Here is a 26,971-nt window from a genome sequence, read left to right as displayed (position 1 = left end):
TGCCTCCTACTTTGAGAGTTTCTTATATCCGGCAGTTCCGAACCTTTCAGATATATATATATATGATCCTCTTTGAAATTATAAACTCGGCCCTCCTAATACATAATACAGAAATTATTTTGCTGGGACCTAGGGGTGGGTCACATTTGAATTGTAAACCAATATTTGGGAATGTCACTGAATGATATGTTTTGCTTTATTATGAATGGTATGTTTTAGTTTCCTTTGTAATTGGATCACAATGTATGTTCTAGGATACATGGCTGATTAGATTATGCATCCTAGAACAAAGGGTGGAGTGTAACCAGAATGGCCTTTGTTTTCTTTGAGTGACTCAATTTATCTCAGTGAGCTTTACTAGGGCCTAAGCCCCAGGCCCAAACCCCATTAGGTGTTAACATAATCCATGTGGATGTGAACCTCTCAGGGTCCTAAGGGGAGGGGCCAACTCAAGAACCAATCACCAGAGTCTGAGCTCTGGTGATTCAGATGGTGTTTGATGTCTGAAGCCCTATAAGAAGGGAGGACAAAACCATTTGTGTGGAGCTCTGGAGATGGTGTTGATGAGGAGACTCCAGGCAGCTGTGGCTAAGGAGCCCTCCAGCTTGTAAACTCGGATGTTAAAACTTTGTTGAACTCTGGTAACTATGTGTTGGGATTGAATCAGACAAAGTCTGTTGATGTTTGTAATTTGTTTGCATTTTGTTTTGAAGTTCAGGGTGCTGGTTTTTTTCCCCTGAACTAACTGAATAATATTGGAATGCTGAATTAAAAGTAAGCTTGTCAACCCCTTTACCTTGCTTTCCTTAATTAAGCAAATCGAAAGAAGCTGTGCTGTTGGCAGCTTTCTGGGTGCTGGCTGTGGGTGAATCTTATACCCCCACAGAAGGCTGCTACCCGGATTGTTGAAACACATGGCATTCTTTCATCAGCATCCAAATGCATGCACACTGGCAGCCGCCACTGCAGTTCATCATAGTTTTATATTTATGATGCTTTTGGGCACATGAATCACAAACACAGCATTTGAAGAGACCGTCAGGTGCGACTTGTCCTTGAAAAAGAAACCTCACTACAAAATACCCCAAAATGGCGTCCCTTGAAGGTAGGGGCAGTTTCATTTGTATATCCATATCCCAGGTGTCTACCATCATGTCTGGCACAGAAAAGCAATCAGAGCTTGTTCAACTGAACTGAAAGTAGCAAACCTGTCTGGTCATCCAGCCTCTCAAGGAAGATGTCAAAGAGGGGGCAACTCATTACTTCCTGAGGTGGCCCATTTTCCATCAGAACTGTCCTTTTTGTAACTCCTACCTACTCTTCCTAATCTACTTCCTCTTCCATCTGAGAACCCTTTCAAGTAGCTGGAGACAGCACTCACCTGCAAAGCCCACTCCTCTCAAGTCTTCTCTCCTTTAGACTAAATACCCCTAAATCCCCGAAGTGATGCTTATCTGGAAAGGAATCAAGGCCCATACCCATTTGGGGGGCCTTTCTCCAGCTTATTATAAACTGTGGCAACAAAAACTGAGCAAAACTCCCCAGATGTTGTCTGACAAGGGTAGAGTGCAATCAGATTGCCGTCTCTCTTCCTGGAAGCCTCAACCCAGATCATGAGCTACTGGTTCCTATAACGCAATGATGACTAGCTAGGAATCCACAAAAATGCACAGATCTTTTTCAGAAGAGTCTCTCTCAACTCATCCCTGGGGTCAAAAGCTTAAGAAGTACAACATGTAAATTAGATCTTAACTGATTTAGGCCAATGCTCTGCCCTGTCATGAACTTTCCAATTCCTTTGCCATCCAGTATCTGACCTACCGTTCTGTTCTGTGGGTGCCAGAACATACAGCAAGCTAGCACTGTGCCCTGAAAGCAAGGACATTCTCCATGGCACTCAATGAACACTACATCCAGCAGCAACAGCCAGCAGTCCAGATGTGGGGCTCCATGACCAAATCAACAGCTCCCTCATACAAAGGCTAGGCCACAGAGGTTCCACACCGCATGGCACTAATGTGCCTGGGCTATCAACCACAGTCAGGGCCTTCCTGTTGCCTGACATTGTTGTTAATGGGAATATTTGGAATCTAGACAGGAATTAGTGATGACTCAGGGGGCACTAGATTTCTAAAACCTTGACCACAATTAACACTTAGCTGTTGGTAAGGGCTCTAATTCAAGGGAGTGCTTATTGAAACAAAGTACATGTGCATTCATTCTGTGAACTTCTGAGTTGATATTGGAAGTAGACAACCCTGAACCCTGTTAGAAAATTTTTATCAGCTAAGCTTGACTGTCATTACCACAGTTTTTCTAAGGAGCACAGCCAAGGAGGAGATTATATCTCAGCTTTCTCAAGATTATTTTAGCCACTAAAGCAACTTATAAAAGCAAAATGGAAATCTTCAATTTGAAGAATGTTTCGAAAGAACAGAGTTCGCTGTAGAAAATACTTCAGAAAAACCTAAATACCCCTATTTTATTGGATCAAAATTTTGAATCAAAGATTCCCTCTATGCTTATTGCTGATAATATGAATTCATCTTTATTTTTCAAGGATTAAGCTGTCAATATACAACAAACAAGACAACAATTGAAGTCATATCAGTTAATTCAAAAAGAGGAAATAAGATAAAGCATAATCCGACTTCTTAAAATACCAACATTTTTGCTCTTAGTAGAAAACTTCAGAACACCTTGTCTTTAATTCCCTCTAGGGTCTCAGTCCTAGAATCAAAGCCTGCCAGGCAGGACCATCTTAACTCCCCCCACCTATTAGCACCTGCGTCTGACTCGGTGGTAATGTCACTGATCACCTTCCTAGTAACCAGAGACAGAGGGCCAGGAACATATCGTTCTCCTGGGTCTCAGGTTCCACTTCAGAAACCGTCTGTGTGATCAAGGGCAAAAACACTTCCCATTTACGGTCTCAATTTTCTAATAAATAAAATGGGAATGATATCTGTTATGCCTGACTCACAGTGTTATTATGAAAGGTCTTGGAAACCTGATTATTATATGAATGAATTATTATATCCTTTATGTTTTTTTTTCCTGTATTATCTCAATTAATCTCAGTTGGATTATCCTGCCTCAAATTTGAATGGATTTGTCTCTCAAATTTATAATAAAGAGTATCACATTTTTCTTGGGAATGTTTCTATAAAGAGATACGTTTGGTGACTTACCAAGACAGGAAGACAACATAACACTAAAGTAAACTTAAAAATAGTAGCTATATAATGGAAGGCAAAATCCCTGAAAAGTAAAAAGGTGGCATGGGAACGAAACTAAGCCACTTAACCCAAAAATTTCTTTTCAAAATCTTTGTACAAATCGCCTTTGTCCTGGCTTTAGGGTGACCTGCTTGACCCGGCCTCACTTTATTCCTCTGAGCTTATTTTACTCCTCTCTAGCTACCTAATAGAGCTACTCATTCACTAACACTGCTCTGCCACTCAGTCTAATTTATCTTTAAAAAATTATTTTATTATGGAATTCTTGGGTGTTTTAAGTAACCATTGTCATTGGTTTATCTTTCTTTTAATGTGCAGAAATTAAAATTACATTTTAGAAGTGTACTCCTGTCTGATTTTCACTTCCAAATGCCATAAAATTTAAAGCTAAGAATCTGGGATGTACTGGTTTCTGTCTGGTGTAAAGAATCTGAACGGAGAAACCATAATCCAAGGCCTTTTCAACTCATTACCAAATCTCAGTGTGTCAGCAAATGAGCACAAGACTCTAACACTGCTTCTCATGGGCTCGCAGGAGGGCAAAGCACATAGATCAAAAAAAAAAAAAACCTCTCTGCTAATTAAACTGAAGCAGATGACTGAGGAAGAGAAGGACTTGTCATAGGTAATGTCTAGCCAAGAATGATCAGATTAGATATGCAAAATGAGAAGTAAAGGTGGGAAAAAGCACTAAGATAATACTCTAGACCTTAAATAGGCTGCAAAAGTTCTGACAGCTTTCCTAATTATTCCCAGTAATGGACACAGGAGGGCAAAAGGCAGAAGGGAGAAATACATTTTTCTCCATTATGGGTGCTGAGCACCAGGGCTAAAATCATGCCTGTCTGAACACTGATCAGCTTCTGCAAAGGTTAATAGCAATTAAATGCAGCAAACTAGATTAAATGAGACGCAGGTCATGATACCACTGTTCTTGCAAAGAACACAATAAAGTCATTCGTTTAAATCCATCTTAGACCACAACTCATCAAGAAAGTGCGATGAGAAAGAAACTTATTTAGTAAGTGGTTAAGAAAACCCTTAAATGCAATCAAAGACTACCACGACATGTTACACAAGCCTATGCTATGCCTGTCCTTATCTTCCTGCCAAAGTACAAAGGATGCTACATTAAACAGAGGGAGAACGATGTCTAAGGGAACCTCTTCCAAAAAAGGAAGCTAACACAATAACACGCACACTTGAGTCTTCTCTACGTGAACACTAATACAATTCAAATCATTTAAACTTTCAAGTGGGCAAAGAGATAAACAAAATCTGCAACATTTCTCCCTCCAGTCCAGCAAGCCTATTTTGAAAACAAGGGTTCCTACTCGCTTACTTTGCAAGTGTTAATTTTTAAATAAAAATAATTCAGACTGATACGTACCATTTAAACAGGACCAAAGGTGATATATTTTGAGCCAACGGGCCCTCTGAGGTCACCTCAGCCAACCATCCTGTCACTTTACAGATGAGGAGAGCCATGCCCATAAAGGTGATGTGACTCACCTGAGGTGATCAAAGGCATGAGTCTCAGTGGCAGAGTTTGAACTCAGGACTTCAGATTCCAAATGTAATACTCTTTCTACTACACCATGCTGCCTCTCATTACCTCAATCTAAAACCTAAGTGATATTTATTACGTTTCTCTATTACCTTAATGAAAATCCTACAGAATTTTAAAAAAAAGGTTCTGGAGTGTTTTTATAACTGATTCTCTAACTCAAAAGGAAATTTAAATGCTGCCAGGTGTTCCAAAATTAGCAGCCATAAATGTATAATATTCTAACAAACAGGTTAGGCAAAGAAAAGAGAAGCTCAGCCTACGTTGCCATCTTCGGGGTCTTCTAAACCATCAGGCCGGCTAAGGTTCCGAGCCGGCTGGCTACGGACGACGTTGTCTTCCAGTTCCCACAAGAACGTTCTTACAGGTGGCCTTTGGATTTCATCTGGGCAAAAAGCACCATCTGCTCCATCTGAAATACAGATCATAAAAGAACAGTGGAACATAATACTTTAACATCTCTATTTTTATAGAGGCTCAATAAATTTCAAAATTTAGGTGTCATATAGTTTAGGGATCCCCCAAATTGTTCAAAATCAAGAGCATTTTTTTTGAATAACTGGAATTTAAATAATGCCTAAAGGTTTACAAAATCTTCTAGATGTTATTTCCCATCCTCATAACAACCCCGTCTAGTGAGACAATTACCACGCGGATTATCTTTCCCATTTTTCAGATGAAGAATTAGCTCACACAATCAGTAACTGTCAGAAGCAGGATTCAAATTCAAATCTCTGCTGACTCCTACTCCAATGTATTTTCCGCTATCCATAAATAAGTTATTTAATTTCTAACTAAGACTTGAAATATTTCTCCCTGCTGTTTACGCACAAAAGAAAATCATAAATTCCCGCTAACTTTCATACACTTGAAATACACAGGGTCCATTATACCCCAGCTTAACTCAAAACCAAAACTCTTCCCAAACAAACCTCTTGTGTCCTGGGTTGCATAGGGATTTCCAAACTGCAGAACGGGTCTCTTATTTGGCACTGAGGGCACGAGACCACTTTGCTCTTTGGAGGTGCCACTCACTTGAGACTGCCAGGCACTCTGACCTTCCATGACTCTCTCAGCTTGATTTTCAAGTCTCCTTTTAAGCTCCTAAAAACCAACAACGAAGAGCTATAAACCAATTAAGAAACCAAATATTTTATGGATAAGACAGCATCGAACAAATACAGTATGCAAAACAATAACCACATGGTACACCTTTTCCACTGCATTTCAAAAATGAAACTTCTATTTGCCCAAGTTATAACCAACAGGCTCTTGCCCAAATTATTTTCACCTCCACCTCACCTATTCCTCCCTTCTTCTGAGGCACAGTTCAAACACTGCCTTCCCTTAGCTCCCCCTCCTCCAAATGCTGGTGCCCTCCCTCCCAGAATACTGTGTAGCTACTTACTTCTGAAATGGAATAATAAGTGCCTACACGTGCCAGACGCTGTGCTGAATGCTTTACAGATATTATCTCACCTGATTTCACAACCCAGGGAGGGAGGTGCTATTGATAGCCCCATTTCTCAGCTGGGGAAACTGAGACAGACAGAGGTTAAATAACTTGCCCAAAGTCACCCGGCTAGTAAAGATCTGAGGGTGGATTTGAATCCCAGTGTTCTGTGCACCGAGGTGTGTGTGTGTGTGTGTGTGTGTGTGTGTGTGTGTGTGTGTGTGTGCACGTGTTGTGAGGTTGATGTGAGGATCAGATAAGAAAATAAATGAAGAACATTTTGGAAAACCCAAAGTACTATATTACTGCTAGCCCTCATCGCTATGAAGGGCAGCTAGGTGGCAGTGGACAGAGCACAGGAAGACCTGAGTTCAAATCCAGCCTCAGACACTCACTAGCTATGTAAGTCACTTCCCCCATCTGCCTCAGTTTCCTCATCTGTAAAATTAGCTGAAGAAGGAAATGGCCAAGTGCTCTGGTATCTTTGCCAAGAAAACTCCACATATGGTCACAAAGAGTCAGCATGACTGAAAGACAACAAATCACTATTACTGTTGTTGCTGTTAAGTTAGTATCTACAGGTGCAGTCACAAAGCTAGTGTCACAGGCAAAGCGGATCATGGATCCAGCCAGGGATAATCCAGCTTCACATCCTGCCTTCCACCCATGCCGGCGGTGTGGCCACAGTGAGCCTCATTCTGAGTGTTCCAGGCACCTCTTAAAGATTATGAATTGTAGAGAAAGTGCCAGCCTGCGGTCGTACAGGGGATTTACTCCTCCAAGAGTTTCTTCTAACAATGTCCAGTCCTGATGGTGATGCTTACATACGCATTTTTTGTCTCTTCTGTTAACAGTGTATGCTATTTGAGTGTGAGGGTGTTTCATTCTCTAAGTTTATATCACCAATGCCCGGCAAATAGTCGGTACTTAATACTTCCTGATTACATGTGATTTAGCAGTTGGGAGCAACTTGGAACTCTTCTAAAAGCATGACAAGATTTCCCAAACCAATCTAGCCCCGCCATCTATTTGAATTTTAGTCCTAGACCATAGTCCAAGATCTGGTGGATCTCCCACATTGCTCCCTACATTGCTGCAAATGAGAGGTACATAATGACCCAGGCATTTCCTCATCTGTAAAATGGGAGGAGGAGGATGGAGGAGGAGAAGGATGGAGGGGATTGGGGGAGGAGAGGAGAGATTCAGAGACCAGTAAAGTCCCCTTTTGCTCTAAATACACAACCCTTTACTCTTCTAAAACTCGCTATTGTGTACAGCACAAAAGGCACAGGGAGAAATCTATGGTGGGGATTCGGGATTCACATCTGATGACAGGCCCATATAAGGAGTGACCTAAAAGCGATCAGGCCGGGGCACTGGCATAGGTTCTCACAAGAAGGAAGCTATCAACAATATATAAAACATGGATCCCAAATCCCTAATAAGGGCAATGCAAATTCAAACCACTCTGGTCCTCCTCCTCCCACATCAGACTGAAAACTAAATACATCTACAAGGAGCTCACTAGTCCAGTCTTGATAGAGCTGGGAACTGGTGCAGCCATTCTGGGCAGTGTGGTACAGCAACACCCCTACGCTGGTAGATGTGCCCTGTGTTGTGAGGAGGAGGAGGATAAATCTCCAAGATGTTTGAGGGAACAGGCCACAATTGGGGCAGACCAGACGCATGACTAGCAAGGGCTCCTCTGAAATTGGACTGACCCCAAAGGATTATGTGCAAAGGGCTTTGTGAAATATCACGCACTCTCTAAAGGATCAGCTATTATCACTGCTAAAGATTACACTGAATTTTAAAATTATCTTCTTTGAAAACTGACAATATGACAGAAATGACTTGACCAGATAGCCAAAAATGGCATCAGACAAGAGAAAACTGCAAATCAGTAGATGATGGTTTTTAAAAGACATTTTAAAATTAGATAGCTTACTTCTAAAGAATACTTGAAATTAAAAAGAACATGTAAGGATTTCCTGATTCTGTGAAAAATTTTTATATAGATTTGAGGATTAAGTTAAATTCAAAATGTTAATACTCAAAGATGAAATCATGGAGAGGAATTATCACTTCAATTCACCCAGAATTTGAAGCAATATATTCATGCAATCTTTGAGTAGAAGTTGAATTAACAGTAATGACTTTGTATCTTTGGAGCACTTCCTTATCTGTACTCCACCCTTCAGTAATAGCAATTACAGATTCTCAATGAGCGTTTAAACAAAATCACGCCCCTAGCACAGATTTATCAGAAATGGGTAAAGAATAATCAGCTTTTAATGTCAGTAATGTCTTTTGAAAGTACAGGATCAAAAAAAAAAAATTGCAGAGTCAGTATTTTTTCTTTGTACTTTAAGAAATTTGATGGGAGCTAAGGAGAAAAACTTATGTTTCTTGAGTAAATAAGAAAGAGGTAAAAATGAGAGAAACGTATATCCAACATTTTAAATTTACCAAGGTAACCAGCCTGAAAAAGTCAACACAACTTACTCATCTCACAAATACTAAGAAAATTAAAATGTCAAAAATGTGCATCTTTGTGCACATACATATAATTTTTAAATATCCATATTTCTTGTTACAAACATGGAAAACTTTTGTCAGCTTATTAAGTGACTTGAGTGAAATGCCTGTTGCTTTGAGGACAGCCCTTATGACATAACCAAAATGGTATTATATTTCATCATAACATAAATGTAACTGTTCTCTAAGCAGAACAACAAAAGCACGTCCAAGATTTCTAGCACTGCTGTTTTATTTGATAGGGTTATTTTGCTAAAGATTTAATTAATTTAGGAAAAATGGATTTCATTCTCATTACTTACCTTAACTATAAGCTTGTAACACTTTAAAGCAAAGATCATACTCAACTTGTGGTCACTAAGACAAAATTCAATTCTGAACAAGTTTATCATCCACTAATCATTTTTATTTACACTAAAATCATTTTGAAAATAACATAATAACTTAGTACAATAGTCACAGGGTACCAGTCATATAGGGTAAGCATCTATGAGTCTGTTTTACACAACCATAAGGAAGATGCAAAGGCAATCTGCTATATATGTGGGAACCACCATTTAAATGGATGACCATACCATGGCAAATGTTATTCCATTATATTCTATTATTAGTGTTTGTTTACAGCAATTTTATAATAAATTAAACACTGAAGATGGCCCTGTGCAATCTCTTCAAACCTATACATTTCCTCTGTCTCTCTTATTATTCATGCCACAAAGCTTTAGACTCTTCCTCTGCCCCCTTATTTCACTGTCTCTGGAAGGCTAACAGCTCTTCCCTATCATGTTTTACTGCTCACTTGACCTGGGCTAGAGCTGAATGCGCGACAAAGCCAAAATTAAATGCCATCTAACTTCCTCTAAAAATGCTGTCTGTTACCAAAGAAAAAAGCAAATACACACACACACACCACATCTGTACACTGGATTACTTTAAAATATGTCACCATGTGCAAGCTAATCATCACCAGACAGAAGCCATTTCACAGTGAATATTGTTGTTTTAAGATTAGAATACCAATAAATCTAAATGAAATAGTTTTCAAAATGTATTTATTTCTGGTATACTTACATTGGCCCTAAAATTATTTTCATGTCATTTCCTTTTTTTCACTAGTATTCTGAAATACATAGGTCTTCTAATGCAATCCTATTCTACCAACAATGAATCTGAAAAAAGCACTTCCTACCTTCTCCTCCTCCTTCTCCCTGGTAAGAGTTTCCAAATGTGAGGTCAGATCATTTATTTCTTGCTCTTTCTGCACCAATTGAACCTGTACAAAAAGTCAGCATTTAACCCATTTAAAGAATGTAGTTCAGCACTCCCAACTCATTCTGTAATTCTGTAATTTCACCCACATTCTTCTCCAGAAATTACTCGAGGGTTATCAATAACCTCCTCATTGCCAAATCCAAGGGCTTTTCAGTTTTTCTCCTCTCCTTGACCTCTTGGCAATCTGTACAGTCAATACCTCTCTTGCCTCTCTGAAAATCCCCTTCCTCCTGAAGTTTCTCTTTATGAGCAATTTCTAATATGGTGTCCTTGGCCTGCCTTCTCTCCTCTGGTGATCTCATCTACTCCCACAACTTCAATCTAGTGCCCCTTTCAGATGATGTGATTATGCATGTAAACATGTCTCCCATCCTGATTTCTATACCAACTGCCAGTAATGCTTTTTGGACCATCTGCTAGCCATCAATGTCCACCAAGACTTCAAACTCAAAACACCTAACAGTGATTCATCATTTTCCAATTTGCTGTCTTAAATAAACCCTTCCTCTTAACTTGTCTCCTCCCTGTTAAAGGTTATGTGCCACCACTGTCCAAGGCAAATTCAAAAGTTCTGTAATCCTCGACTTCTTTTTGCTGCCTCCCCCTCCCCATCCAAACTGGATAATTAAATTCATTCTTTCTTCACAACATTTCTGAGCAATCTATCCCTTCGATTCCACTGAAAAAATACGAGTTCAGATCTATATGACTTCACTCCAGATTACAAAAAAGCCTAACACCAAGTTGGCACTCTGGAGACAGTGCTAGGCCTGTAATCAGGAAGATCTGACTTCAAATCTTGCCTCAGACATGTAGTTCCCCTGCTCTTTTTTTCTAGACTCTACCATTTCAAATCAACCTCTGCACTGCTATCAGATAAACATTCCAAAAGTGCTGTCCCGATTTTCTCAATCTTCCATGGTTCCCCTCACTGTCTACATTAAATGAAATCCAACACTTAAGCCTTATATAATCTGACCCCAACCTACCTCCCCAAAACTTCCCCAAACTCCTAATAAGAGGCTTTGCCTGCATACAACAATCCTCCATCTGCTTAGAAGGGAATGCCTTGTCACAACAACCGCCTCACATTAGCATGGCCTTCTTCCTAGAGCCAGAAGCAAGACCAAATCCTCCAGGGAGCAAGGTAAGTGTTCAACCACCATACACCAAAAGCACCTGACCCACAGGGGTGCACACGCACAAACACACACACACACACACACACACACACACACACACACACGCGCGCGCGCGCGCGCGCGCACGCCTTGTGCTGATCCTGAGAGTACAAGCTCCCTGTGGATAAGAATCAGGTGGTGTAGGTACACCTTTTATTCTTACCACGTATTTTACACCATTGGTAGGCTCTCTAATTTTCAAATAAATCATGCCAATACACACTCAAATAAAATAAAAAACCTCATTTCAGCTATCACAGCTGAATAATTTCACAAGAAGTTAGCTACCATTCTAAAAAAACAGATACAGGTTCAACACAGAATGCTCAATCATGGCTTCATCAAATTTCCACAATTTCATGGTTGAACAGTTCACCTGGCGAAGTCTGTAATAAATAGGAGGTCCTTAAGACAATCTTAAAATCTTTCCTAACATTTATCCGTAAATTTAACTACACTTTAATTTGTCGTATAGTGTATATTCAAATACTTTTTCCTCAAATACTTCTTGTCTTCACACAGAAAACACCAAGTGCAAAAAACTGAAATTCTTAAAATTATAAGATAGCTAATTTGCTTCAGGGAATCAATTGATGGTGATGTATTTTTTCATTTGTGGTTCGATTATAATTAGTTAAAAGATGGTAGTCATAAGCATGGACAATTCGAATGAATTCTTATTTGTGAAGAATTAAATTCAGATTTTTTTTTTTGGTATTCACCATAATCTTTTTTTTAATATATTTTTTTTAGTTTACAACACTCAGTTCCACAAGTTTTTGAGTTCCAAATTTTCTCCCCCTTCCTCTTCTCTCTCCCCACAGATTTTCACTATGTAATTTATGATCCAAGTAGTGCCACATATAAAATAGGCATCCAGGGGACAGAATGACCCTGGACATCCAAGATATCTCTAAAAGTCTTCATGCCACTGTGAGTAATCAAAGCTGAAAACTGCACAAAGCATTTTGGGACACCCTGTAAAAGGTACTGGCCCAGTGTTCCTAAACACAAAGCTCTGTAAGAAATGAAAGGGACACCCATGTTTCCTAATATTACAGTGAACCACAGAATAGTGAATGTTCAACATTAGCACAAAGAGGATTAGAGGAACAAGTCAATAACACCCACTCATTTTCACCACTCTGACTCAGATCTATCTTTTATGAGTAAAGGGCAGGAGAGATAGATATGATAGATGGATAGAATAATAGTACTAAACATACTACTAACAAACAACAAAACAGGGACCACACTGACTTTATATTGGTCCTCCACTTCAGCAAGGCGCAGCTTTGCTTCCTCGCTGATCTTCACCTGCTCCTTCCACTTCAGCTCCAGTCTGGCAAGTTCATCAGCATAGCTGCTACATTTAGCCCTCTCATCCTATAAGACACAGATCATTTTGATTTTGGTTAATCATTTGTGCCGTTTGAATTATCTGAATAAAGTAACTATCAACTGGATTTCTGACTAATTATGCCTATATTTAAGACACAAAAAAAAACCCAACCCAACCAACCAGCCAACTACACAGAAAGGGCTGTTGTTTACAGATGGGTCACTCACCTTCTGGTTTATCCCACCTGGTTAGATGAACAGTTTCCAATCCACCTCCAAGTCTTTCCATGACACAGTGTACCACCTAAGCAAGTTTTCCATTCAAGGGGGCATTTTAACTACCTCAACAGACCAAGATACTGAGAATGATTCTCAAACCTAAGATCTCCAAAGGAGATGGAAGTGTCAAGCGTGGCTGCTGGGTTGAGTGAAACTCTAGGACCAGATGGTGACCAGATCAGCTGACTCCCTCTTGAAGGCATCATTCTAAAGTGGTCACTGTGGTGGGGGTGGAGAGAAAAGATCAGGGACTTCATCAGTGGAGGCAACTGTTTCTATGACACCTGTGCTGAAAGCTGTTGTCTTAGATATTTCCATGGGGCACTGAGAAGTTTGGTGATCTGCTGGGGCCACCCAGAGGATGTGTCAAAAGGCAAGATTTATTTCAACCACTATCTATCAGACTTTGAGACTTCTTACATGATGAAACTGCACCTTAAACGAATTACTAGAGAGCACGGTATTAATGTAGGCCCTATTGGCTACTTTAGAGTATGACTGCATAAATGAGGACCACATCCTCTTAAGATGCAGAGCAATACTTTTCTGTTGTCCTCCAATGTGACCCCTTTTCTAAGGGAACAGAAAGGGGAAAAAGGAAGCCTCCATCCATCTCAGTGAAGAACACCCAATAAATCCAAGCTGACAGATTGTCAGGAAGGGAGCAAAACTAAAAATTCGGCATGATCCAAAAGGATCAGTGTAGGATGCTAGAACATCCCCTGACAACAAGCCACCTTTCACTTTTTGCAAATGGGGCCAACTCACTGATTAATTCTGCACACCACTTTGAACTGAAAAAATGTCATCTAACATAAAAACATTTCATTTATGTAAAAACTAGTAGAAATGTAACTGGAAATATTACTAGCCATGTTATCATGGGAGGACTCACATGAAATGATGCAAAATGAAGTGAGCAGAACCAGGGGAACATTGTGCACAGTAACAGTTACGTTATGACACTCAACTGTGAAAAGGCTTAGCTACTCTGACCACTGCAGTGATCCCCCCAACTCCAAAGGACTCGATCAAAAATGTGGCTGGAAACTGGTTTCTCAGAGACTGTGGCCTTCCATTACCATCACACCTAAAGAATACTGACATTCTTGATAGAAATCAAAGTATTTAGAGCAACATCTCCAGGGTGAGAATTGACGGACTCAGCGTGCAGACTGAGCCATATGTTTTTCCTTTATTTCTCCTGCTTTCTTTTCTCTCCGGATCATGGCTAAGTCTGAAGTGTTTTACCTACTTTTTATGTACAATGGGTATCATATTTCTTAACTTCTCAAAGGGTGGGGAAAGGGTGCAAAGAGGGAGAAAATTTGGAACTGAAAATAAAAGGAAATGTTTACGACACTGACAGGGGCCTTAGCAGACACCAAATCCAATCATTTTTAAATGGGGAGGCTGAGATCCAGGGCAGTTACAGGCTTGCCCAAGGTCACACAGAGAGCAATGGCAAAAGTGAAATTTGAACCCAAAGCTTCCTGACTCCCAAGTCTTCTATACAAGAGAAAGTAATTTTTATAGAGGGAAACGCAAAGCATGGTGATTTCACTTGTTTTATGATCAGAGCAATACAGTGTAATGGGAAAAGTGAGAGACTTGGGTTCAAATTCTGCCTCATACACTTATTAAATTTGTAATTGTAGGCAAATCCTAACCTTTCAGAGGCTCAGCTGCTTCATCTGGAAAATAGGAAGAGGTCCTTGCATTATCTTTCTCACAGAGTTGCTTAAAAGTAAAATGTGTAATACGTAAAAGTGCTAAATCAATGAAAATTATTACTATCATTATCAAGTTGTCTTCAAAAAATCACCTAGAGACTAGAAATGTCTTGTGTCTCTTTAAAGCCTCATCACATCATTTTTTAAAAGAAAAAAAAAAGAGGTTGAATGGCAACATCACATAATGACTAGAAGCCAGCCCCAGAGTCAGGAAAACCTAGGTTTGCACCCCATCTCTGCCACACACAGAGTCATCGGCCTCCTTAGGGCTGCACCAGGGACAGTGGCAGGGGTACCACCTGCATGGGCACCAGAGAAGACCCCACACAACAAAATAACAGGCCTAAGGCTAAAGTACCCATGTTCATCGAGAAGAGCAGTTTGCATTAGCAAGACATCAAGGCAGGGACAGAAGTGCCTGGAAGCATCTTCACAGCTGGCTTCTGGTTCAGTTTCTCAAAGTCGCTAACTTACCAAGAGTAGTTGTTTACATTTCTTGTACTTTTCCGTTTTCTCAGCAATTTCTTTGGTCATTTCACAGACTTGCCCCTTTGTCACCACCTCAGATATTATCTCAGATGTATCAAGTCCAACTGTTCAAAAAAAAATTTTAATTATTTTTAATTTTTCAAAAAAAATTAAAAAGTGCTGATGAGAAATCTCCCATTTCACTTCTTAAATTAACCAACTACAGCTTAGGTAGCCAAAAGTCAGCCCATTGTCAAAAGCAACACATGGATTTACTAGGCCTGCCACCATCACTTTAAAGACTTTAATGTGAAGTCTCACAAAGCAGAAATTCTGATGTACTTATCTTGATTGAAACTCAGTTTTGAGCCCTCTTTGGGCTCCTACAAATTCAGAAGTAAGGCTATAAAGGTACTTCACTACATCACTGGCCGTGGGTCTTCTTTCATGCGGATCCTCCCTCTGACAGCCCACACATGAGCCCCCATCCATGACTGCTCATCCTCTAGATTCCTGTCTCTCTCCTCCCATAAATGTCCTCCAGCTCCAGAATCCCCCACCTCAGAAGATCTGCTAGATCTATGTACAGTCACTAACTAGGATGGAACACAGGGCCAGACCTTGCTGCTGTTCTCCTCACATGAAGGGCTGGGTTCTAGGTATTTCTCTGATAAAGTCCTTTGCATGGCTTTCCCCGCACCTGTCTTTCCTGACATTGTCTCGGCCTATTCATGCCCACCACCCATTTAACCACAGTTCTTTGGGTAGCTGGAAACTGTGGCCTTTCGTTACCATCACACCAAAAGAATACTGACATTCTCAATAGAAATAAAAATACTTATAGCAACATTTTGTGCAGTAGTAAAGAAGTGGAAGCAAAGTGAGTACCCTCTGCCTGGGGCAGTGCCCACCATGCTGTGGTCTATGAATGTGATGGAATGTCCTTGGGCGTTCGTAAGAAATGAGCAATGTAATGAACACATAAATGCAGGCACAGTGGACAAGGAAAACACTGTCTCCAGTGTCAGGCTCTTCCAATAGGTGGGATTGGTCTGAGCTATTCCCTACCCGTTCCCCCTTCTTCACTGCTTGCTATAAGACAAGGCTCTGTGGAAGGCAAACAAAAGGCTATGCTGGGAAATGCTGGTGATGTTAAAACATGAGATAGCAGTAAAAAAAAAAAAACAAAAAAAAAAACAACCTTTGTTTTGTATCAAGGAAAAGCTTGAGGTCATTAAAATTTCCCATGGCCATCTAGCCCACAACTGCCTCCTACTCCATTTAGAGCCCAATTTATTTACTATGTGTGAGTGTGTCCAAGATTACAGACTGATGGACCACTTCTAAGAGGTGTCCATCTTAGCACACAGAAAAATCTGGCAACAGACACTTGTTTTCCTGTGTGGGTTTTGTTTTTGAATCATTTCAGTCATGTCCAATTCTTTGTGACCTCATTTGGGGTTTTCTTAGCAAAGATACTGAAGCGGTCTGCCATTTCCTTCTCCAGCTCATTTGACTTATCGGCAGACAGGGTGAAGTGACTGGCCCAGGGTCACCCAGCTACTAAATGACAGAGGCCAGATCTGAACTCAGGTCTTTCTGACTCCAGGCCTGGCACTCTATCTACTGTGTCACCAAGCTGCATCCCTGTGTAGGTACTTAGGCCACATGCTTTCAATACTGATGGCTCTCATCCTAAGGTCTGATGCAAGCACTAGCAGCTGGTGCTGCTACAGTCTTTAGGGAATGCCGCTTCTGTCTGGCTCTGCTGGACACCCTCCAGGACAGCAGCAAAGAGCCTGAGAGAGCATACATCGTTCAGTTTAGTGTCTCACTTATTAATCATCACGGCATCCAACTAGGTTGTTTCACCTTCCCAGAAATGTCACAGTGATATACAAATGGAAGAGACCTTGCTGGAAGACAGCCACTGAAGGCTACATTCTCCTCTACCCAAGCAAGTGTTCTGGGTTTGCAGTTTTATCGTTTTTAAGCCAGAAGCCCACTGATGACCTAACTACCATATGTCACTGCGCAGCAAGGAGACAAGGCACTCTCTAGGTTCCTTTGGTCTCCTTGTGGACACTGGATGAACTTCTGTAGGAAAGGCCAACTGATTGTGAGGATACCTATTCTTTTATCCATTTCCCTTTTAATGTCAACAGCTGATGTAACTGGGTCAGGCCAGAGCTGATAAGCTGTACCCTCTACCATCTCATGTAATTCTTTTGCCTTTTGCTCTAACAACTTGATTATCTGACTCTGCTACATTGTTCTAGATAGATGGTATTTTCAAGCCAAAGATAATTCATAAAAACGTGACAGGTTAAGGATACCTGTAGCAGCTGGCAATTTGATGTTAACAGGAGAGCTAGCCATGGTCTCTGTGTTGCTTGAGGCATCCGTTACTTTCTGCTGGTTCCCAATTTTCTTTATGAAAAGACAGATCATTATTAGTAGTCTATTCAATATCTTAACAATTGTTAAATGCTTATATTATCACTAAAAATATACATACAATCAATTAAAGAGATTTTTGCATGAAGCGATCTGGTAAGTGAAGGAATTCTTAGAAATTTAATTACTTTAATAATTACAAAAGAATTTTTAAAAAAACTGTAGCAAAAGGATTAGCAAAGATAATGCTACAAGATTAAAGGGCTGTCAACTGATACTGTAACTTTACTGTACACACTTTATCAAGCAGAAAAGTAAATGCTCTGCTGGTTTCAAGTCTCTCTTATAAATCATTCTTCTGGTCAGGAGAGCTTTTCACAGATCTCCCTCTTGAAACCAACATTACACATCCTAAGCTTCTCAATGACAGTCCCTAACACCTTCCAAAGCAGCAATGTCCTTAATGCTCTTTCCCCAATGACCTGCTTCTGTATTCTACCTTCCTGCACTGTCTCCTCAGCCCAAATCCCTGCTTTCCTTCATAATGATTACTTGCAACATGACAGAAGGAAAGTGGTCACTAATGGTGTAGATGATTGCTTTACTGCCTCAAGAACTCTGCCTCACAATTCCGCAGAAACAGTGACTAAGATGCTGTACCCAAGGCTCTGAGACATCAAAAACAGAAAAGCTGCAGCCATGGATATCGCCCCACCATTCTCCCACTGCTCTCCTCCCATCCTTGGCTGGCTGCCCATGGATGAGCTGCCCTGACAGCCCCAGCTCCAGACCAGCCCTGACAGGGTCAGGAGACCAAGAGGACAAAGCACTAGGGGCAGAGGCAGAACTCTCCACCCCAGGCCTGTGACATTCTCCCTGGGCAACATTAGTCCTCAGCCTCCTCATCTGTAAGACTTCTGAGTCCTCACCCATCTGGAATCCCAAGTACCAGGTTAAAAAAAGGAAGGTACATCCACCCAGTTCCAGAAAGGATACAGCCATAGGTCAACTAGTGCAGTTCTTAATATCTGTGCTGATTAAAACACGCTTTTATCAGTGATCATCAAAGAGGCCTGAAGGAAATCCCTCAGCAAGGCTGCGGCAGAGCCACTCACGGCCTGCTCGGAGAGCCGGGTCACTTGCTTTTGGAGCCTCTGGCACTCCTTGAATTTCTCCCTGTAGTGGTCTGCAGCCATCTGCAGGCGAAGCTTCAGATCTTCCACCTCTCTGCGCAGGTCCTGCTCAACTGGATCTGTTTTCTCCTTTAAGAAGGAGATTTTAATAAAAATAAGTTTAGAAACAAACAGCCCAGATATTTGCTTTGGAAACACATTTGTTCTCTAGAACATATATTTTTAAAAATTACTAAATCATTGCACAAAATGTAATGGTAAAGTCATCTCAGAAGTACATATCCACTAAAAACTACAGGTGACCCAAAAACCCATGTCATCTAGGTACTTTTTTTTTTTCAGGGGGAAGGCAGGGCAATTGGGGTTAAGTGACTTGCCCAAGGTCACACAGCTAGTAAATGTGTCAAGTGTCTGAGGCCGGATTTGAACTCAGGTCCTCCTGACTCCAGGGCTGGTGCTCTACTCACTGCGCCACCTAGCTGCCCGCTGGGGTACTTTTTTCAGAGAAAGAATTTCTGCCTACAACATTCCTAACCCTAAATAATGCAAACTGGTTTCAGGAAATTTCAAACAAAAATTATAATCTCTCCCCTGAAAAATTTAATTCAAAAACAGAACCAGTCATAACAACCATTAAGAATATGCTGAAAATACTAGTAGTCTGCCACAAAATTAATTTCAAGAAAAGCAAAATGGTTTTATGAACTAAGAATGAAAATAGAGAATGTCGTGATCTAAACCCTAATTTGCCTTAGGAGAACATTGTATTTCTTTTTTAAGCTTTCAAAAAATTCTGTGAGCAGCATGAATTCTCCAAGCTGGCTGGCTGACCTGCTGCTTTTTCACAACAGCAACTCTCAGCTTGGCCACAGCATCCGCCAGCTGTTTTTTGACTTGCTCATTTTCCAGCCGGGCACTATGAAGATCAGCCATGGTCTGATCCCTCACATTGACTGCATCACTCAGCTCTTTGGCCAGAAACACAACTTCTTGCCGAGTGGCCTGGACCTGTTCCTCTGCTTTGCGAAGCTGTTCTTTCAGATACGCAGAATCGTCCTAAAAAACAAAAAACAAAAAAAAAAACAAAAACAATCCATAAGTATCTACATTAAACAAAAATCTCTGAAGTTTCATCTAGGGCAAGGTTTCCCATTCTCTGTCAACCACCAACCCTCACCACTTCCAGCCAATAAAATCCACGCCCCAAACCTTCTCTTCCTATCAACTCAACACACCAGCTCTTTACCTCCACGGTAATGTGGCACCAAAGGTAACACCAAGATGTCTGCTTCAAACTTAATACTACTCTCATTTTTAAGAAAGCAAAAGCTTTAAAATGTCAAGAAAATAAGCCCCCTGATGCCCTTCCAATCCATGGGAACCACGGAGTTACAGATCAAAAGCTAGAGGAAACAGCAGAGGGCATCTAGCCCAACAACTGCATTTTCACACAAGACACCCAAGTCATGCAGATCATCAGGAGAGGTGAGGTCTGAATCAAGCCCACTAGTGACAGTCAGGGATCTGGTTCATGGACACTTTCACCCTGGATGTAACTCTAGATGACTAACCTGGCAAAATGAAAAATTTCACAAAGAAGCAACTAGTTATGTGTCTGTCCATTCTTCTATTCTATGCCAACTGTACGCAGGAGACTAGAATTACAACAAAACGACCTCCAAGCCTTGAAGGGACCCCTCAGTGCCAGCATCTCACTTCTCTAGAAGACTTCTTTTCCAATGATTTTCCAATGCCCCTCCAAACTATCGCCTTACAATGTCCTTACAACGATGCCCTGAAGCAGGATGACCTCCATTTCTCCAGCCACATTCCGCATTCTGAGCAGAGCACCTAGGCCAGCCAGATGATCAGCTGCAGGACTGCTTAAGGCCAGTGAGGAACACCGTGCAGCTGCTTTAGAAGTACAAAAACTTTTTGCCAAAGGTTTTTACTAATATATTGCCTAACATATAAGGCAACAGCAATAGGGTGAAAAAAGAACCAGACCAGTGGACCTAGAGTTAACCACCACCATTACTCACTATCTACGTAACCTCCAGTAAATTGTTTCATCTCACAAGCTTTCAGGCTCCTGAAGGGCTTGGACATCACGGTCTCCGAGGTCCCATGATACATTCATCTTCCCACTTCTTTCACATCCTTCCTTATCATTTTACAATAAGAAAATGAAGACAACTATTGCCATCATAACTGGAGTCACAGCGGTTAGCTTTTATTATCTATCGCCTTTATTATCATCAATCTAAATAACAGCAAACCTTCAATTTTTATTACGTCTATGAAATACCTTCCAAGTTGTTACAGTTTGATCCAAAATAGGTTTTGAACCTGCCCACCCTAAGTCTAACTGAGGCCCAGTAAAGTAACATCTGTTGTTCACTTATTTACTTGTGTCCAACTCTTCGTGCCTCCGTTTGGGGTTTTCTTGGCAAAAACATAGGACTGGTTTGCTATTTCCTTCTCCAGCTTATTTTACAGATGAGGAAACTTAGGCAAACAGGGTGAAGTGACTTGCGCAGGGTCACAAAGCTAGTAAGTGTCTGAGGTCCAATTTGAACTCAAGTCTTTCTGACTCCAGGCCCGGAGTTCTACGCACTATGGCGCCACCTAACTGCCCTAGTAAACTAATGACTGAGTGATAAATTTTCTACTAGGGAATTGGTTACAAATCCATGCTATAAAATAATAAATACAAGGACTGAAAACTGACAAAAAATTAAGATTAGTCATGAGGCTATAACTAAAAACCAAATGTCGAAAGGTTAAACATGTCATGAAAATTCTTCCTTGTGTTATTATTACATAACAAAACAAATTAATATATTGCAGTTTACAAATAACTTTCCTCATAACTCTGGAAAGTAAGTAGTTCAATGACCTTACAGATGAGGAGAAGGCCAACATAGTGCCTTGCCTCTGGTAACCCCAAGAAATAAAAATCTACAATATATACTGAATGAGCTGTTAGCACGAACTTTCTCTGATGTCCACGACATCATTTCAGGCCCTCATAACCCATTCAGTGTCTTATCCCTCTATCACTGACAGAAGGATGGCCGTGGTCCCTTCAGGCACAACTGGACAGACCCACTCACTTTGTTTGAGGCTGTCAGCAGGAAGGCTCGCTGCAGGTTTTCCTTTTCGGCCACGCAGCGCTGCAGCCAGCCCACCTCCTCCTTGTAATGAGCAATCACATTCTCCTTGTTCCCATCTAAATTCTTTAAAGTCTGGACCTCTGTGACGAGCTTGGTGTTCTCTATTTCTGTGTTCTTCAAGTGGACCTAGAACAACAAGTGGACATGTAACCAGGGCAGTCACTTGGAAACCTGTCCTTGAATCCAGCTTTGCCACAAATGAGGACTGACCTTGGGCACTGTGGCCGTAGTCTCCTCATCTGTCAAAATCAGACATGTCTATTTCTAAATCTAATGAAAGGTTCTTTGCCTTCCCCCATCCTTCCCCCCGCCCCCACCCCCACACTTGGGGTTTTCCTATACTTCCTCTTTTTTCTGGCAAAGAACTGGAAAGACCCCCTTTACCCCCCAGGTAGCAGTTCTACATCTCATCCTGTATTTGGGCCCACCCCACAGCTAAGCCTCCACAGCAACTGACCCCAAATATCTTTACCTCAATACCCCTGAGGCCTCATCTCTAACCTTCTCCCCATACAGCTGAAAACCAGGCCATGGGGGCCATCAAAAGAGGCTTGAATAGGAAAAGTTCCTTATCCCACAACGTGAGAGGAGTGGGGGCAGGAGAGCTCAGAGGCCCCAGTATCATAGCAATAGAGGTAAAAAAATGTCCGAAGCATCCTAAATAGGAATGCATATTCTAATAGAAACAAGTTAATCAGTGGTCTGGTTGTATAATGCCATTAGAAGAATTACCTAATGACATAACTGAGCTCCTATGAACTGATGAATCACCAAGATTTTCTATGGGAACACTGCAAGAGGCTAGAGTCTAGTCATGGCTCCACCATGCAATTAGGCGCAATCTCAGCTTGGCTTTCTTAGGCTTCAGCTTCCTTACCTCTAAAACTAGAGTTGGGGTCCTTTATGAAATCTAATGAAGTTGGGTGCTCCTTTCCAAGCGTTCTAGGCCAACCCAGAACTAGGGGAGTCAGTTCTGAACTGACTGAACATAACAAAGTCTGGAGAAGCCTCTCAGGGTTTATACCTCGAGAGCCCTAGAGCGCCAAGCCCCTAGCTTTGTGTGGAGTATGCAGCAGGAGCCCACGGAAGGCATGACAACACAGCAGAGCTGCTCTGCCTACAGCCCTGATTCTCCAGATGTCTATGGAGAAATCTCAGGGGCCGCCACACCACCAGCCTCTCTGTTCCCTCTTAAATGGAGCTTCGAAATTTAAACTCATTTCCCCACCACAACCTCCATGAGCCAGAGAAGGAAAATAAGGGGGAGGGACAGTGTTACTCGCCCACAGACACAAAGGGCAACCCAAGAACTGCTAAGTCTCAGAGCCCAGGGAGCCATTACCAGGCTACCTCCAAAAATGATGGGCCTAGCACTGCACCAAGGCCCAAGGGGGAGAGAAAGGACAACTGCATAGACAGATGATCCAGCTTTAAACCCTACATCGATTTTTCAAGCAGGCTGTCATCTGATCCTCACAATGACCTTAAAGAGAAAGGTAGGGTTATCACCTAGAGATGAGGAGTATACCCCTGAGAAGAAAGTTCTGAGGGCAGGCCTGTCACTCTGTCTTGTGTCCCCAATGCTTGGCATAGTGCCCAGCAAATGGCAATTAACAACAATAGCCATTTTAGGCTTGCTAAAGGAAATGTTAAACATATTAACAGAAAAGGTGAGCATCATGGGTATTTTCCCCAACACCCATGTTGGTGTCTCCTGTTACAGCAGGAAGTAGCAAATGAATAACAGGGGAAGATGCCCAGTCCTTCCCTTTCATTCACTCCTGTATTAGGAGGGCAGAGTTTATAATCTCAAAGAGGATCATAAACATGTCTGAAATGTTCGGAACCGCCGGATATAAGAAACTCTCAAAGTAGAAGGCAAAAGAATCAAAACATATATTTAGGCTCCACAGTAACCAACCCATGAACCAGCAACCCCATTTTGATATATTGATCAAAGGCTTCCAGGCCCAATAAGTACGCCTTGAAAGAGTAACCAGGAGGCTACAGAGAAGCATGATTGCGTAAAGCAAAATCATGCTTCCCCCTCTATGGTAATAAGATTACCCACTGGCCTGAAGTCTTTGTTCAGCTTCCTCCCGTAGGTCAGCTCTGCTACTGGCAGCTCCTGCTTCAGCTGTGGCTGTGTCTGTGGCTGTAACTGTAACTGTAACTGTAACTGTAACTGCCTCTGGCTCCAACGGGAGCTGTAACTGTAGCTGTAACTGCCTCTGGTTCCAACGGGAGCTGCTCTTTAACCATCCAGCTTCCGCGGGGGTGCAAGGCACGCCGGGGAAAGCACAGGCCCCCCCCCAATCTGCCCAAGCAAGGCGAAGGGGTCGACCAGAAAAGCACAGGCCCCCTCCATCAGCTTAAGCAAGGGAAGCAAGGCGAAGGGGTCGACAAGCTTACTCCAGTCCAAGATACAAACAGCATTCAGTTCAGGGGAAAAAGCCAAACTAGTCAAGGGCACTTGTTGACTAAGTGCTAAGGAGCCCATTTTTGGTTGCCAATACAACTCCACAAGCACATATGAAGCTCCACTAGAAGGGAGCAGAGAGAATCATATCATTGGCTTCAAAGAGCTTGTGTTCCACACAATCAACATACCATAAGTTGATACATGATAAATTTTTTTTTAATTACAAAGCGATTATTGGGGCATGAGGGTAGGGAGAGACTATCAGCAAATGGGAGGAAATGAAGACAGGCCACGTATGGCCATGGTATGGCCAGTAAACTGACCCATGGAAAGAGATGCAATTCTAAGTAGCAGAGGGCAAAAGGAGGCTATTCTAGGTGTGGAGGGTAGCCAAAGCAAAGGCCCTAGGTAGGGAGTAGAATGCAGCAGTCAGGGAAGAACCAAGGGGCTCATTGTGCTGGCACCCAGAGTATGTGAAGGGAAATAACCTGCAATAAACCAGGAGAGGCTGCAGCCATCCGGTGTCTAGAAGGGCAAAGGGAGAGAGCCCTGGGGGGGGCTTCCTGTGAAGACCCACTATAGTTCAGGAGCATCAACAATCCTGATGGGGTGCAGGGCAGGGCACCTAGAGAAAGTCAGGGAAGCAAAAGAACAAGGCGTAACCCAAGAACCAGCTGTGCTCCCTACAAGGAAACAGGACAAGAACACTGTGAGCTTCCTCTCAGACTGGCAACCCTCTGAAGCCTCCACTAAAACCTGTATCAGGGAGAGAATAAAGGAAAGAAAAAGGAGGTACTTCACACAGAGGAGGAAAGAGGAAAACCCTCCCAGGCAACACTGTTCTTTCCACTTCCTAAGAACAGACTGCCAGTTTCTCTCTGTCATCACTGGTGTTCTCAGGTACGTACACTTCCTACTACCTAGATAATTCAAGCACTTGCTTTAGAACACTTGTGCTGCCCAACTCAGACTGGGCTATTTAATCTAAAATTACTCCCACCTAACTAAAGCAGCTAGGCATTATGGCAGTAGATAGAGGGCTGGGCCTAAACTCAGGAAGACCGGAGTTCAAATCTGGCCTCAGGCGCTTACTACCTGGGCAAGTCATTTAACCCTGTTTGCCTCAGTTTCCTCATCTGTAACATGAGCTGGAGAAGGAAATGGCAAGCCAATCCAGGATCTCTACCAAGGAAGCCCCAAATGGAGTCACTGAAGAGTTGCACATGACTAAAATGAATGAACAAACCAAAAATCCTGTGTGAAATTTTTTGCTGTTTGTATTAAAACAAAAACAATGTTAAAATTTTCAAATTAGACAGGTACACAAACATCATTTCAGCTCACAAAAGTGTTGTGGTGATTAACTATAAGAAGTAGCTAGGTGGCTTGGTGGAACACAGCACTAGGCCTGGAATCAGAAAGCTCTGAGTTCAGAGCTGGCCTCTGATACTTATTAGCTGTGTGATTCTGGGCAAGTCAGATATGTAATATCTGATATGTAAATCGGGGGTCACATTAGCACCCACGTCACAGGGTTATTGTGAGGTTCAGTTAAGACAATGTCTGTAAAAGCGCTTAGCGCAGTGTCTGACACATAGTAGGTGATCAATAAACACTTGCTGCTTCCCCCATTCCCCAAATGGGGAATTTACAGTTCATGGTATTCATCTTCTTCAAAAGCTGTTTAGTTCTAACTGAATTCAGCATCCCTTCTCCAGCAGCCCGTTCCGTGCATGAGCTCTTCCATAATAACATGTAGTTCGAAAAACTAAGAATGATTTTTCCATTGACTTCTCTTTAAATTCCGGGGAATTTAATCATTTACCAATACATTTTAAGCAGAGTGTGTATGTGTGTGTGTGTGTGTGTCTGCGCATGTGCATAACAAATCAACCAACAAGCATTAATTAAGTTCCTACTACCATATGCTAAACCATGAGGCTACAGAAACAAAACAAGCACATCCTACAAAGAGCAAGGGCTCCCAACACTACACAGTGCTTCAATCACCTTAGACAAACAGATCTCCTCTGAGCCATTCCTTTGGGGGGTTCAATATCTCATCTTTGTCTCCTCATAGAGGACACTACACCCTAATTCCCAAAACAATCTACCAGAACTGCAACATCACACCGACCACCATCCTTCCAAAACTTCACCTTTCAGGGCATAATCACTGACTCCAATGATACTGCCACTGCTGAAAGCATTGGTGGGACTGCTCTTAGAACTTCCTTCCAAAGAAATGAAAAGCTAAGCAAAAAAATCAATTTCATTTTTGACCAATAAAAATTCTTTGGCTTCAATGTCCACTTTACTCACCAGTCTTAGCTATTAATGATTTGACTTGAAAAAGAAATCCACCCACAAAGGAAAAGATTTGTCACCATGAGGGAATGTTGGGGTTTTTTTAAGTGACACAGAGAAAGCAATCTGGTGAAATGGAAAGAGAATCCAAGTCTGCTCAAACGAGCCAATCTACATTAAGTGCTTCACTGCCCTATCAGTGCTTTATAAAGGTGATCTCTAATTATTGAGGAGTCTTTGCATCTACAGCAGCGATGAAAAAGTCAGACAAAATAATCTCTAAAGTTTCCATCTTTAAAGCGTCAACGTTACAATTTTAGGCTCTAAAGGTACTGGTAAAAAAGCTACTCCCAAAAACCCTGAGAAATAATAGCATCCATGGAATAAATACAATCTCCCACGGTGACTACTTTCAACATGATATTCATTTTAATTTATGAGTTACTGTTTAAAAACAGATTACCT

General features: G+C 41.6%; 1 protein-coding gene across 2 annotated transcripts in view; it reads right to left on the bottom strand.

The window, feature by feature from the left end:
* Positions 1–26,971, bottom strand: part of TAX1BP1 (Tax1 binding protein 1) — a 68,817-nt gene that overhangs the window by 6,472 nt on the left and 35,374 nt on the right. Inside the window, exons 8-16 of one of the 2 annotated variants that reach the window (XM_036758706.1) lie at positions 21,718–21,903; positions 19,433–19,657; positions 18,584–18,730; positions 17,408–17,501; positions 15,078–15,196; positions 12,511–12,636; positions 9,987–10,070; positions 5,739–5,910; positions 5,070–5,218 (exon numbers count right to left, since the gene is read on the bottom strand). In XM_036758706.1, the coding sequence (XP_036614601.1) occupies positions 5,070–5,218; positions 5,739–5,910; positions 9,987–10,070; positions 12,511–12,636; positions 15,078–15,196; positions 17,408–17,501; positions 18,584–18,730; positions 19,433–19,657; positions 21,718–21,903 (1,302 nt within the window). The remainder of the gene's footprint in view (positions 1–5,069; positions 5,219–5,738; positions 5,911–9,986; positions 10,071–12,510; positions 12,637–15,077; positions 15,197–17,407; positions 17,502–18,583; positions 18,731–19,432; positions 19,658–21,717; positions 21,904–26,971) is intronic. The other variant, XM_036758707.1, reaches the window with a different exon arrangement.

This window comes from Trichosurus vulpecula, chromosome 5 (genome assembly GCF_011100635.1).
Source record: "Trichosurus vulpecula isolate mTriVul1 chromosome 5, mTriVul1.pri, whole genome shotgun sequence".
Classification (NCBI taxonomy): Eukaryota; Metazoa; Chordata; class Mammalia; order Diprotodontia; family Phalangeridae; genus Trichosurus; species Trichosurus vulpecula.
Note: the sequence above shows the minus strand (reverse complement) of the source record. Positions and strands in the feature narration are given on the sequence as shown.